Here is a 13,940-nt window from a genome sequence, read left to right as displayed (position 1 = left end):
TAAGAGTCGTACTGACTGAAGTGCATGTGCCTAGTCTGCTCTGGCATGAAGCTTTCTTATGGGTAAAAAAAAGCTTGGCATTTTGATCTTATGGCCGATGTCCAGTTTTATGCAGGAAAGCTGTGATGTTAAATTTGCAGTGACTACAGAATCTTCAAATTGGGAATGAAAAGTTGCACAAATGTGGGTCTTCCTGTTAGTAGCTCAGTTTTTTTGTTTTGTTTTTCTGCCATTCCAAAGTAGAATTCACAACTGCTTTCTCTCTGGAACGGGGGAGAATGACAGTCTAATTATGGTTATTCATGTGACTAATGAAACATCAATTTTTTTTTTCCTACCACAACAAACTCAAGTGGGCAGACATCAGGTCATAGTCTTTTTTACCCCACATAAAATCAATAATGTAACTGAGTTAGGGTTCTCCATTTTTTTTAAAGACTCCGTAAATATTCTAGCCAAAAGAATTTGGTATTGCAACCTTAGAATATTGCACTTTGCCTTGTACTTTGATCTTTTAGTGATGATGGTTGTCCTGCTTAGTGGTGTTAGCTGGAAAAATACATGGAGCTGTTACAGTGGCTTTTTAGTCAGAGATCCTCTTACCTCTAGAAAATGGGAGAATAAATGATTGTTGTTTTGACTGCTATCAAACTTTGTAGGATTATTTTGTTACCCTTTTACCATCTTGCCAGTAATAGCCAAATAAGTTGCCACACTTAAATGCTAAAAGACTTTATGTAAGTAGTAACCTTTAAGATGAGGAAGATGTTAACATTCTTTTCTTTACCCTTTTATCCTCCATTCCTCCATGCTTGACGCTGTCGTTCAAACTTCCATTCTAACCCTAAAATCCAAGATATGGGCTTCCGGAAGCCTGCATATAATAAATTGTCATTGACAGATGAAGAATGAGTTATCCAGGGGGTACCACTTAGTGAAATTGCATTTACTGTGCTTTTGTAGTTGGAGTTTTTTGTGGCTTGATTTAGAGATCAGATTATGACCCTGTTTTAGTTAGCATAGAACGGACATTTCTGTTGGAGACTTAGAGATCAGATTGGTTTCTCAGAATTGAAACTCCTATTCTCATTGTTCCCTTTTCCTCAGCATTTGGTAACTTCCTTTCTCAATAAGTGACTTTTTTTAAATGGGCAGACTAGGGTGTAATTTAAGGTGTGGCAAAATTTTGTCTGATTAATGTTAGGAAGATTTGCTATGAACAGCCTGGAAAAAGTCATGAAATATGGTGATGTATCAGTTGCCACAAAAATACAAATTGTCAATTCTGTGGTGTTTCCAGTGACAATGTTTGGATCCGAAGCTCGACAGTGAAAAAAATGGGATAGAAAGAACATCAGTTCTTTTGAAATGTGGCAATGGAGAAGCCTTTTGTGAATGCTGTGGACTACCCAAAAAAAGATGGATTTTAGAGCAAGTTAAGCCAAAATGGTCTTTAGAAGGCCAAATAACTTGACTTAGATCAGTATATTTGGGACATGTAACCAGGAGGACTAATTCTCTGGAGAAGTCACTGATGCAAGGAAAATTCCAGGGAAAATGAGGAAGAAGCAGAGCCATGGTTAAAGCATCAGTGTAGGGATGAGTGTTGGGGACATGGATAGGACTTCATCTTCACCAAACTTCTCCATCTTTTATTAATAATAATGATATTTTAAGTGCTTACTCTGTGCCAGGCACTGCGATAGCAAAGTAGTCAACATAAGCTAATCAGGTTCGACACAGTCCCTGTCCCACATGGGTCTTGCAGTCTGAATTCCCATTTTACAGTAGAGGTTACTGAAGCACAAAAGAAGTGAAGTGACTTGCCCAAGGTCACACAGCAGACACGTGGCAGAGCCAGGATTAGAATCCAGGGCCTTCTAACTCGCAAGCCCATATTCTATCCACTAGGCAACACTGCTTCTTGAGTGCTGAGACTATCCCCACTCACCTGGACAAAGTGGATTTTTAAAAATACCATAAAATGCTACGCAATTAGGAATGGAGCCACATTATCAAATGAATGTAGATCAATAAAACTTTTAATTTACCTCTGTTTAGGGTAGGAAAGAATCAAAGAGATGGGACTGGAAAGAAGACCGTATTTACACTCTTTAGCACCATGTACATTTGTGTACTCACTCATTTATTTTGACCCACTCTAGTAGTAAATGTTTTTATGCTTGATTCCCTTTTTAGCAGGTAAGCTCCATGAGGGTAGGAAATGTGTCACATCTTTATTCGGGACTTCTCAAGCACCTCATATAGGGCACCACACCAAGTAACAAACTTAATTTGGGGATGGCAGTCTGCCTGGGAATATTACAATTCCAGTTACTACTGTTATCTTTATCTTCATTGTTTTTTTACTGAGCACTTCTGATGTGCAGAGCACTGTACTGAGTGATTGGGAGAGTACAATACAAGAGAGTTGGTAAACACATTCCCTGCTCACAACATCCTTACAGTCTATAGGGGAAAGCAGACAGTAATATAAATTCTTTATAGTATATGATTTATTATTGTACTTAATATACCTGCAGTAAATCCTTCTAGGAGCCCTGATCTGTAATTCTGAGAATACCTGAGAATTCTATCTTTCTCTCCATTTGGCACGATGCTGAGGTGGAAACTGTTTCACTTCTACCCCCATTGCCCATGTTTTCATTCTCATAGTTGTTAGGCCATTTTTCTGATAGGTTCTTTTTGTCCCCAAGTGCATGGAATCCTGTCTGAAAATTTCAGCCACTAGACTAAAATTGGGTATTTTTATCTAATCCTCAGAGACAGGAAAATACCATTTCCTCTTTTTCAAGGGGAAGTAGGTTTGTTCCTGGCATAACCTGGCTAGGATTTTTGGAAGGGAATTTTTTAAAAATTAATGTTCATGTATACCTTTGGGAAAAGTGTTTTGGGTTTTTTGGTTTTTTAAATGTACTCATAGTTGTATGCAAAAACCGAAGCTTCTTACTAACTAACAAAGTAGAAAGCAGAAATAATACAGGAAAGTCAGTAAGAAGGGTCTGGAGTGGTGCTGGAAGACAAACCATTTGTAAAGAATCTTGGAGATGAAGGAACCATTTCATTTTGGTGGACAATCTTATTTTTCCTTTTCTGGGGGGGTGTAGGAGCTGGTCAGACTTACTATAGAAAAACAGGAGCATCCATCCCCCACAAGCCCAGCTAAACTCAATTCACCAGCCTGCAAGTCTGACGGGTAAGTTCTTAAATCCTCTAAAGGGCAGCTGTAGTCTCAAATGAGAAGTCGGCATGGGCAGGGAAAAATGATAGCAGGGTCTGGTCATACTGTGGGGGGTTATTTTGGATCCTCATTCTCTTTTAATCCTACTTCTTCTTCAATGTATAAAATGTGTGCTAAGTATTTTAGTCATATTTTAAGCTTAAGTTAAGAGGTCTCTTGTTTCAAAATGTTTAGGAGCAGTTCTTATGAGTTCCTGTGAATATGTATGTGTGCCATCCCATCTGCACCTCTTGAGTTTTTCCAAATCCCTGTTTTTCAAAAATCTAAAATTGGCCAAAAAATAAAGCCAAAATAGCCCAAGTGTGACTATACAAATACTAGAAACCTCAAAAAGAAAAGTGGGTGAATTGGAATGCTTGACTGCTAGTGAGGACATAATTGGCATCTCCGAGGCTTGGAGGAGGGAAGAAAATCAGTGGGATTCAGCCTTTCCAAACTCAAAATGCTTCAGGAAAAACTCGGGCGGGTTAGTGGCAATGGGATTCAGCCCTTCCAAACTCGAAATGCTTCAGGAAAAACTAGGGTGGGTTAGTGGCAACATTCATTCATGCAGTCAGTCAGTCGTATTTATTGAGCGCTTACTGTGGGTAGAGCACTGTACTAAGCGCTTGGAATGGACAATTCTGCAACAGATAGAGACAATCCCTGCCCAACAACGGGCTCAAAGACTGTAAACTGGGACTTAATAGCTAGTCTCCCTCCTTCATACTCAGTCATTCATAAACAGAAATAACATAAAAATATAAGTTGATAAAAGGAATGCCTAGAAATCCCTTTAAATAGAAATATCAATGTAAACAGAAATATCATGGTAGGAATAATAATAGTAATAATAATAATGTTTGTTAAGCACTTACTATGTGCCAGGCACTGTAATGCCTTCCAGAGTACCTGGCCAGGGTGAGAAAGTAATCTAGAAATGTTAAGATGCGATTAGGAAAGCTATAAAACTAAGGCATATAGTGATAGTGGGAAACTTCAATGATCCTTTCAAGAGTAGGCTGAATAACTCATCAGAAAGAGAAGTGGAAAGAAGGTTTTTGGAGAGGTTTTTTCTAAAACAATCCTTAAACCAGCACGCAAGTATATTATGCCGGATTTTAGGATTCTGAGCAGTAGACAGGACCTGGTATCTAATGTACATATAGGAGAGCCATTCTGCAATAAAGACCCCTGCTGGATAAAATACAACATTCTTCCAACTGCCACTTTACTGGGAGGACTAGAGGTTTGCTAATCCAACTCCCATCAGGTTCCAGAGGTGATCCTGGGAATGATAGTCCTGGCATTTTAGTAAAATTTATAATTAAATGTAGGATCAGTAAGCATTTAGACAAACACAACTTGATAGTGAAAAGACAACTTAGTTTCTGAAAAGAGGGATCATGCCTCACTAATCTCTTGGAGTTCTTTCAAAGGGTCAGTAAGCATATGACTGGAGAAGAACCAGTGGATATAACATACTTGGATTTTCAAAGGACTTTTTTGACAAGGCTGTTTTTTTTTAAAAAAAAATAATCATAACATTAGAGGGAGTGTTCCATCATGGAGCAACAACCAGCAAAATTATAAGAAGAAAAAGATTGGGATATACAGCCTTTTTTCAGAATGGAAAAGTTAAAATAGTATTCCCCAGGGATATATGCTAGGATTGGTTTTGTTCAGTATCTTTATAAAGATTTGGAAGAGAGAATAGGGGGTTACATATCCAAGTTCACAGTGACAGCAAGATCTTACAGGATGAGGAAATGCCATGTGGATAGGATAGATGGCAGGAAGACTTCAGTAAGAGGGAATGAACCAAAAAATGGCAGATGCATGTAAGTGGAACAAGTAGGAGACAATGCCCCTGGAGAAAAACAATTCGAAGTACAACTACATCACTCTAGACTGTAAGCTAGTTATGGGCAGGGAGTGTTTCTGGCAACTGTTGTTCTCTCCTAAAGCGCTCAGTACAATACTTTGCACATAGTAAGCACTCAGTAATTACCACTGATTGATTGATTATGTGCTTAGAGCTGCCTGCAATGACTGGGGAAAAAAGATCTTGGAGACATCATTAACTGCCATTTTAATTCTTCAAGTGTGCATGTGCAAGTGCCAAAAAGGCCAACAAAATGTTGGAAATTATTAGGAAGGTGGTAGAAAACAGAGAGATCATTTTGCTAATACATAAAGTCATGTTATTCCTGAACCAGGACCATAATTCAAGTGACCACATTTTAAAAAGGACATAGTATAGTTGGATGTAGTACAGAGAAGGTGCAACAAAGATGATCAGGGTAATGTATAGGTATGAAGATAGATGGAAAGATTAGGACTCTTCAACCTGAAAAGGCTAGGATTGAGAGGGATTGGAAAGAAATCTACAGAATTATGAAGGGCATTAATGGGACTTGTTTCTCAATTCTAGAACAAAAGAACAGCCACTGTATGTTGAGGGTGGGGTGTTTCAAAATAAATAAAAGGAAACACTTCTTCACCCAGTAAGTAGTAAGAATTTGAAATTCATAACATAGAAAGTTCAACAGGCCACAAATATTGGCCAATTCCAGGGATTTGATAAATTCATGGACAGTCTACAGTGGGTTACTAGAGAGAAAATTAAGGATCTAGAGTGGGGAAAATTAGGGATATTAGATAGTACAGCCCTAAATGTTAGGGCGGTGTCAGAGAGGGCAGCCTTTACATATGGTTCCTCCAAACATTCTGTTGCCATTATCTGAGACAAGAGTACTGGACCAATTGGATCATTCACCCTACTCAGTCATGAAATTTCTTTTGTTCTTATTTTATTTTCTAATACCATGGAAACTTAATGACATCATCTTTTGTAGAGTTTCCTAGCAAGATGCATAGTGGTAGAGCATATACAAAACCCTTTTTCTTAAGGTACAGTCATCTTCCCTTTTGGTGGGCGAGTAGGTTGGCACATGTGTTTATACGTGTGGGTGCATGAGCTCTGCTTTAATTTCCACAGCCCCTCTGAGCTTCCACTGACGGATCGAGAAATGGAGATTTTGAACAAGACAACTGGTATGACGCAGTCTACCGAGCAACTCCCTGATTCCATGGATGAAGAAGTTGCTCCTCCCAAGCCCCCTTTACCTGGTATTCGAGTGGTGGATAATAGGTAATGATGGCATTGCAGCAAACTCCTGTTTATAAAGTATCCAGCAGCGTAGCCTGGTGGAAAGAGCACGGGCCTGTGAGTCAGAGGACCTGAGTTTTAGTCCTACCTGTGCCTCAGCTTCCTCATCTGTAAAATGGGTTTTAAAACCTGTTCCCCTGCTCTTTTAGACTGTGAGTCCCATGTGGGATAGAGCCTGTGTCTGAGCTGATAATTTTGTATCCACCCAAACGTTTAGTACATTGCTTGGCACGTAGTAAGCACTTTACAAATGCCACTGTTATTATGATTATTGTTGTTGTTGTTATTTCTTCCTCCAATTGGCCTTTACAAGACCAACTCTTATGTAAGGTGATGAGATGGGTGACGGACTAGACTTTTAGGAGTTTAGTTGAGAATATAGTAATGACTCCCTGGCTATTTGAAAGTTGTGTTTTTTGGCTTTGAAAGTAACTATGCATGCTTTTCATCACTTCCCAGTATTAGCTAAATGATTCTGAGAGAAGTCTTTTGATTATAGATAGCCAGGGTATTTATAAATTTTGGCCTTGCAGTGGTGATAGTAGCTATGGGTAAAGAGTGGGTGTGTGAAATGTTAATTAAGTGGTTCCTTGTCCTGAAATATAAAAGAGCTTTATTTGGATTCCTTCAGCACATAGTAAAAAGGAGATTATTATTGCTTGCCCTATTAGTGAGATCCTTCAGTGACCCTGGCTGGGATTTGGAGGGGAAGGCCTGTACGACGTTTGGGAAAGCATTGTGTGTATGGATTTCTAAATTACGTCTGTCTTTTCCTTTGTAGTCCTCCTCCAGCACTACCACCCAAAAAGCGCCAATCAGCACCTTCCCCTACGAGAGTGGCAGTGGTGGCACCCATGAGTCGAGCCACCAGTGGCTCTAGTTTACCTATTGGAATTAATAGACAGGTAATGTTTTTATGACCTAGGAAAGCACGAGGTGGGGCAGGTTGGGGGCATTAATCCTTGGGAACTGAAAGAAAGAGTACAGTTGTCAGTCGTCTAAACCCAGCACCCATTGGAGGAATCCAATATGAGGCCAAAACCCTATGACTGCCAAGAGGATTCTAGACTGTCAAACGTTTCATTTCGGTGATTCCGCTTTCCCACAGGGCGTTTCCACTTTCAAATGGGTCCCCCCAGAATTGCAGATTATAGTGTCGTAGAGCTGGAGGGGGCCTCAAAAGGTTCAGGTGGACGACTCCTTCCTTCTAAACAGTGGCTCCATCTAATTCGTAAGATTCTCTGATGAAGGCAGATCCTTTGGATCTCTCAATAGCCCACCCAAAGGCGAGAGTGTCCTAGTTGTCAGGAGTGTAACTCGCTACTGATTTGCTGGATAAACAACCTAAATATTTCCCTCTCCCCAAATGAATTGACTTCTCCCCACCCTTCTTTACTAACTAGTGACGTTTCTCAGAAGTGATTTGAATTCTTTTAATTTTCTGCCCAAGGATTTTGATGTTGACTGTTACGCACAGAGGAGGTTGTCAGGAGGCAGCCACTCGTATGGTGGGGAATCCCCCCGCCTCTCCCCCTGCAACAGCATGGGCAAGCTCAGCAAATCCGATGAGCAGCTGTCCTCCTTGGACCGGGACAGTGGGCAGTGCTCCCGAAATACAAGCTGTGAAACACTAGGTAACTCGCAGGTTATTTTCATACTCAGTTTTCATCACACTTTTATCTATTTGTATCTTGGCCATCTCCGTATCTCCTGTACGTTATTATGCCAGGCTCCTTGCTGGTGTTCCTGCCTCCAGCCCTCCTACCCTCCAAACTGTACTGCACAGGTCATCTTCTTGAGGCATTACTCATCTCATATCTCCCCTCTCCTCCAAACCCTCCAAAGGCTTCCCGTTTCCCCCCGCATTAAAGTAAAATTCCTCATAATCAGTATCAAGGCTTCCACCAACTCTCCCCATCTTACATAGCAGTGGTCTTCACCCTCTGCTCTCAGCTCACTCTCTTTGTCCCTGCCAAGCCAAACTTCGAGATCTATCTGGCTCTCAACTCTCCCCTTCCTTTCCCTCTCACACTGTTCCATCAGCCTGAAAATCCTTCCCCTAAACTGACAGACCACAGCTCCCCCCACCTTCAAAGCCCTCCTAACATCCCACCTTCTTCAACAAGCCTTCCCTGATTAACTCCCAACTCCACAAGTCACATTAACCCATCACCCACTCCTAACACATATTTATGTAGACTTTTACTCAGCACTTAGGTGTATACTTGTTTATATTGATATCTGTCTCCCCCTCCAGACTGTAAACTTGTCATGGGCAGGGAGCATGACTACCAACTCTGTTGTGTTGTACTTACCCAAGTGCTAAGCACAGTGCTCTGCACACAAATAAGACCTCAGTAAATACCATCGATTGATTTGTTGGTTGATAAATCAATATGAACAATGGTACAGTTTATTCTGATTACTCTATTTTTGCCAATACGTTGATGTCTGTCTCCCCTATTCGAATGTAAGCTTCATGTATGTGTTGTACTTTCCCAAACATTTGGTACAGTGTGTTGCACCTAAAGGACACTCAGTGAAAACCATTACTGCTGCATTTGATGAGTCATTGTCCTAGCATAAATCTTAATGGCCTTCAACATAAAATCTATGTTCATTTTAACAGAATTGGCCACCTTCCATTCAAGACTTAAGCCAGGAATGATATCTCTCGAGGCCTGAGTATTAGTGGTTGAACTGGGTCCATCCTCATTACCATTGCCATGGAATTTTTCTGGTTTTGTATGGTAATGAAATCTCTCTCCATTTCCAGAAGGCTAGACTTAGATCAGTCTCTGTGACATTTCAGTTGCTTTGAAAGTAAGGTAGTCGAGTCCCAAAATGGTCAGTTTGCCAAGAAGCGATCGAACATTGCAAAACTTCAGACGGCCAAAAATAATATTGAGCTGCTTCTGCAGAGAAAGGAAGAAGAGCGGAGATCTGTGATACAGTCAGGCCACTCTAGGTTTTGTATGAATGAGAGTGAACTGAATCCAAGAAGTGGATTGTACAGCAGCTAAAGCACAAGTTCCTGAGTGTGCTGTTTCCCCTTTGGCACTTTTCTTTGTTGACACAGGGTTGCCATAACCCTGCCCAGTTCCAAAATAGAGTATAACCGAAAATAGCAACGAATTTTTCTGATTTTCCGAAAATTATCCCTCACCTAAGTCCATTTCTAAATCGAGGAATGCTTTCTAGAAAGCTCCACCCAGTTGACCACGAAGCAGCTTTGATACTAATAGGAAAATAAGACATGCCTATCTCTGACTTGGCCCACAGATAACGAGTGCATTTCTTTCCCCTTATTGTTCTACCCAGATCACTACGATCCAGATTATGAATTCCTGCAGGAAGACCTCTCCAATGCTGACCAGATACCTCAACAGGTGCCCTGTAACCTTAGCCCATTGCCAGAATCCTTGGGTGAATCTGTTGCTCCATTTTCCGGGAGTCCTTTCAGGCTCTCCCAGAGCAGTTCCCCACAGGCGGAGCACTGCAGTCCTCTACCCTCAACACCGTCTTTGGAGACGCCACCGGCTCTTCCGGAGAAGAAACGGAGGAGCGCCGCCTCTCAGCCCTCGGACAGTTCCAGCAGTAGGGTCTCCTATGAGAGGCACCCTTCCCAATATGACAACATTTCCGAGGACGACCTGCAGAACCCAGCCAACACACAGTCATTACCTTTCACGCCGTTTGCTGCCGTTCTCCCCTTTCAGCAGGGGGCTTCTTCAGCACCAGGGGAATTTGTTGGGGATTTTGCTGCTTCAGAGTCTTCAGGTGATCCAGAAAAACCACCTCCTCTCCCAGAGAAGAAGAACAAGCACAGTAAGCTTTCATCTGACTTAATCAAACTTAAGTGTTGCTTTCTTCGCCTCTCTAGCTTTTTCTATCCATACGTCGGTCCCTGAAGGAACTGAGGGAAGTGTGGAGTATTCTACTTAACTTTAAAAACTTTTGTTTAAATAGAAATATTTGCCTTAAAGGCAACAGCCAAGCCTTGGTAATAGCCACTTTCTGCCAGTCTCAAGGAGGTAAGCATTTAAGCTGGACAAGTAGAAAATAAATAGGCAGTTAAGAGCAGTGTAACCTCTACGGGAAAGGTAGGACTGGTTGAGAAACTGTGTGGACTGGCATATATTTGGGCAATCCTGTTGCCCAAAGCCTGGGTGTGGGAAAATGCTTGCCTAGACCAATGCCCAGCACAAAATGGCACAGCCTTTCCTTTGCCATTATATCGTGCTCTCTCCAGATGGAGCCATGTGTCGGAAGAACATTTCCCACCTCCCCCACAGCATTCTGTCCAAAACACGTGGTGAAAACATCTGTTATGAGGGAGCTAATTGGATTTGCAAGACAACATTCATAAATCTTTTTATGTCCTCCAACCCTTGAATATTTTGTGTTTGTTAAGGTATGATGAAGAGAAAGGTGTTGAGAAAAATCCTTCTTTAGTGCCCAAGGTTTCTTGGGGGGGCAGGGGGATTGTGTTAGAAGTCAGGAAACCCAAATTCTAATTTCAGCTCTCCCCCAGATGTGCTGGGTGATCTTAAGCAAGTCTTTTGATTCTCTGAGCCTGAGTTCCCCTTTTGTAGAATGGGGTCTACTCTTCCTGGGAACCTTTTGTGAAACAAGTACTGTCTGATTAGATTATCTTGTACCTAAGAGTAAATTCATTTCTTAAGCACCCACTTGGTGCAATGTATCATGCTCAGGAGCCTAAGAAATGCAGAATAACACCATCATTTAGCATAGTGCTTGGGCCATAGTTAATGCTTAATAAAGGCCATAGCTGTCTATCTCGAGCTGGGGAGGAGCCTATTTCTTTATGGGAGTAGGTTCAGCTCTTTTTTCATTGGTTAAGTGCAAAATCCTGCTGCATCCTTGAAGATCAGAATACAGTACCATTCTTTTGGTTCTCCTTCAGTTAAGCTACATGCTATGCCCCCAGGTTCAAAATGTGTCTCTCGTAGACATTACCTTTCAGTTACCACATAACAAAGATGAAAGGTTTAAGGCTAAATCCTAACCTTGGAGTCAGCAAAAGGAAAAGGCTGAACCTAAGATAGTGGAACCTGCTTCAACAATCAAGACTGTGATGCATTTTTTTGGTTCCTGGTGATCCCCAGTGATTATCATCAGTTTTTTTATTGAGGATTCTCTTCATGGGGAGAGAATTTAAATAACATAGGAGTGATCCCTTTGTTGCCCTTAAAGTAATGTTTATTGGCTGTTATCATTATTATTATTATTATTGACAATAATAATAATAGTATTTGTTAAGTAGTTACTATGTGCCAAGCACTGAATTAGGAGCTGGGGTAGATACAAAATAATCAGGTCCCACATGGGGCTCACAGTCTAAGGAAGGAGAACAGGTACTGAATCCCCCTTTTGCAGGTGAGAGATCTGAGGCACAGAGAAGTTAAATGACTTGCCTGAAGTCACACAGCAGGTAAATGGCAGAGCTGGGATGGGATGGGATGGGATAGATTTAGAGCCATTCTAAACAGCCCTGACTAACACTTCTCCTAAGTCACAAACCAGGATGGGCTGTTTGGCTCCATTTGGGCATATGGACACTTTGTCCAATCGAGGAAGCCAGTAAGAGTGTGTTTGGATGGGGGGTTCATAATGAGAGCTACTTTCTGGGGAAAATGCTTACCTAAAGTAAGACTCGAACTAAAGACAGATTACTTGCCCCCATTCTGTCAGAGAGGAAAACCAGTGCACTGCAAGCCTGGTGTCATTGGCTCAAGCTATCCTTTGTAAAAATATTGAGGCATTTTAAGAAGTCATTTATGAGCTTATTCCCCTTTGTTACCTCAGTGCAGGTGCTGCAAGCAAAGACTTTTTTTCACTTATTTGAATGAGTCGGTCTTTGAACAGTGATAAGAATGTTCAGTAAGAGAAAAGTCATTACCTTATTCCTTGTCTAATCACCCCATTCAACCACTATCAACCAGTCAATATTTATTGAGCCTGTACTGTGTGCAGCACCCCCTACTAAGTGCTTGGGACAATACAACACTAAAAGGCATGGTGGCCCTCCAGGGGCATACCATCTAAATGGAGAAGATATAGAAAAAAATTACTGATAGGAGGAAAAAGAGAACTGAAATGCAGGTGGCTTAAGTGAATAAGTGCCTGAAAATTTGGATGAAAATAAACATGTTCAAATGCACTACACTGATGCAGCATAACATAGTGGATAGAGCCCAGGCCTGGGAGTCAGAAGGTTGAGGGTTCTAATCCTGGTTCTGCTTCTTGTCTGCTGTGAGACCTTGGACAAGTTACTTCACTTCTCTGGACCTCAGTTACCTCATCTTTAAAATGGAGATTGAGGCTCTGAGCCCCATGTGGGACAGGGACTGTGTCCAACTCGATTTGCTTGTATCCACCCCAGTGCTTAGTACAGTGCCTGTCACACAGTAAGCACTTAACAAATACCACAATTATTATTATTATTACAGGTGACTAAGTCCCAAAGTGTCGGGGTGGATGGGAGGATGTGTGCTGGTGTGGAAAAAGTGAATCAGGGAATACTTCCTAGGAGAGGTGGGATTGCAGAAAGGCTCTGAAGATGAAGAAAGCTGTTGTCTGGCAGATTTGAAAGAGAAGGCAGTTTCAGGCAGGAAGAAGAGTGAGCAAGGGGATGGAACCAGGAAAGGCAAGATCAGGGCACGATACAGTGGTTAGCTTTGGAAGAACAATCAATCAGTCAATTGTATTTATTGAATGTTTACTGTGTGCAGAGCACTGTACTAAGTGCTTGGAAGAGTACAATATAGGAGAGTTGGTAGACACATTCCCCGCCCACAATGAGCTCTCACGGTCTAGGGCGAGAAGAGAACAGAGAGGGAGCTGGGCTACTGGGGGAATAATGCTAATAAATGAGAGAGTGAGGGAGAGAGCTAGTGGAGTGTCATAAAGCTAGTGGTTAAGAATTTCTGCTTGATATCATGCAAGGTGCGGAAACATTGCAGTGTTCGGAGGAGTGAAGAGGTGTGCAGAATGATGTTTCAGCAAAGTAACACCCAAGTATACAATAACTCAGTATACAACAGTCCAGTGGGGATGTGACATGTGCCTGGCTTCAAGTTAGTGGACATTTGGATAGAGGGGAAAGGGCAGATCTAGGAAACGTGGAGGTGAAACTGATAGGACTTAGCAATAGACTGAATTTGAGAGCCTAAAGGGAGTGAGGTGTCAGATAATAGCCAGGTTGCCGGCTTCCTCGAGCATGAAACGTGGAGGATGGTTGGGAGAGTGAGATGGAGGAGTGAATTTGGGAGGGGAGGGAAGGAAGGTGCGAAGGTGTTTCAGATATATTAAGTTTATGGGGCCAACAGGATATCCATTTGGAGATGTCCTGGAAACAAGAAGAAATGGGAAATTGCAGAGACAGTGAGAGGTTGGGGCTAGGCTGGTGAGATGGGTTTGCAAGTCATCTTTGTAGCACTAGTAGTTGAATTCATGGGAGTGGACGAGCTCTCTGAGCTCTCTGAATAGAGTAAGGAACCCAAA

The 13,940-nt window shown here is 41.7% G+C and overlaps 1 protein-coding gene across 8 annotated transcripts in view; it reads left to right on the top strand.

Moving 5' to 3' along the window:
- Positions 1 to 13,940, top strand: part of RAPGEF1 (Rap guanine nucleotide exchange factor 1) — a 152,217-nt gene that overhangs the window by 92,444 nt on the left and 45,833 nt on the right. For all 8 annotated transcript variants that reach the window (XM_039911776.1, XM_029061994.2, XM_029061993.2 and 5 more), the window contains 5 exons: positions 3,129 to 3,217; positions 6,243 to 6,395; positions 7,195 to 7,318; positions 7,864 to 8,047; positions 9,735 to 10,241. In XM_039911776.1, coding sequence (XP_039767710.1) covers positions 3,129 to 3,217; positions 6,243 to 6,395; positions 7,195 to 7,318; positions 7,864 to 8,047; positions 9,735 to 10,241 — 1,057 coding nt within the window. The remainder of the gene's footprint in view (positions 1 to 3,128; positions 3,218 to 6,242; positions 6,396 to 7,194; positions 7,319 to 7,863; positions 8,048 to 9,734; positions 10,242 to 13,940) is intronic.

Source organism: Ornithorhynchus anatinus, chromosome 4 (assembly GCF_004115215.2).
Source record: "Ornithorhynchus anatinus isolate Pmale09 chromosome 4, mOrnAna1.pri.v4, whole genome shotgun sequence".
Lineage (NCBI taxonomy): Eukaryota > Metazoa > Chordata > Mammalia > Monotremata > Ornithorhynchidae > Ornithorhynchus > Ornithorhynchus anatinus.
The sequence above is the reverse complement of the archived record's forward strand: the minus strand, read 5'-3'. Positions and strand labels throughout refer to the sequence as shown.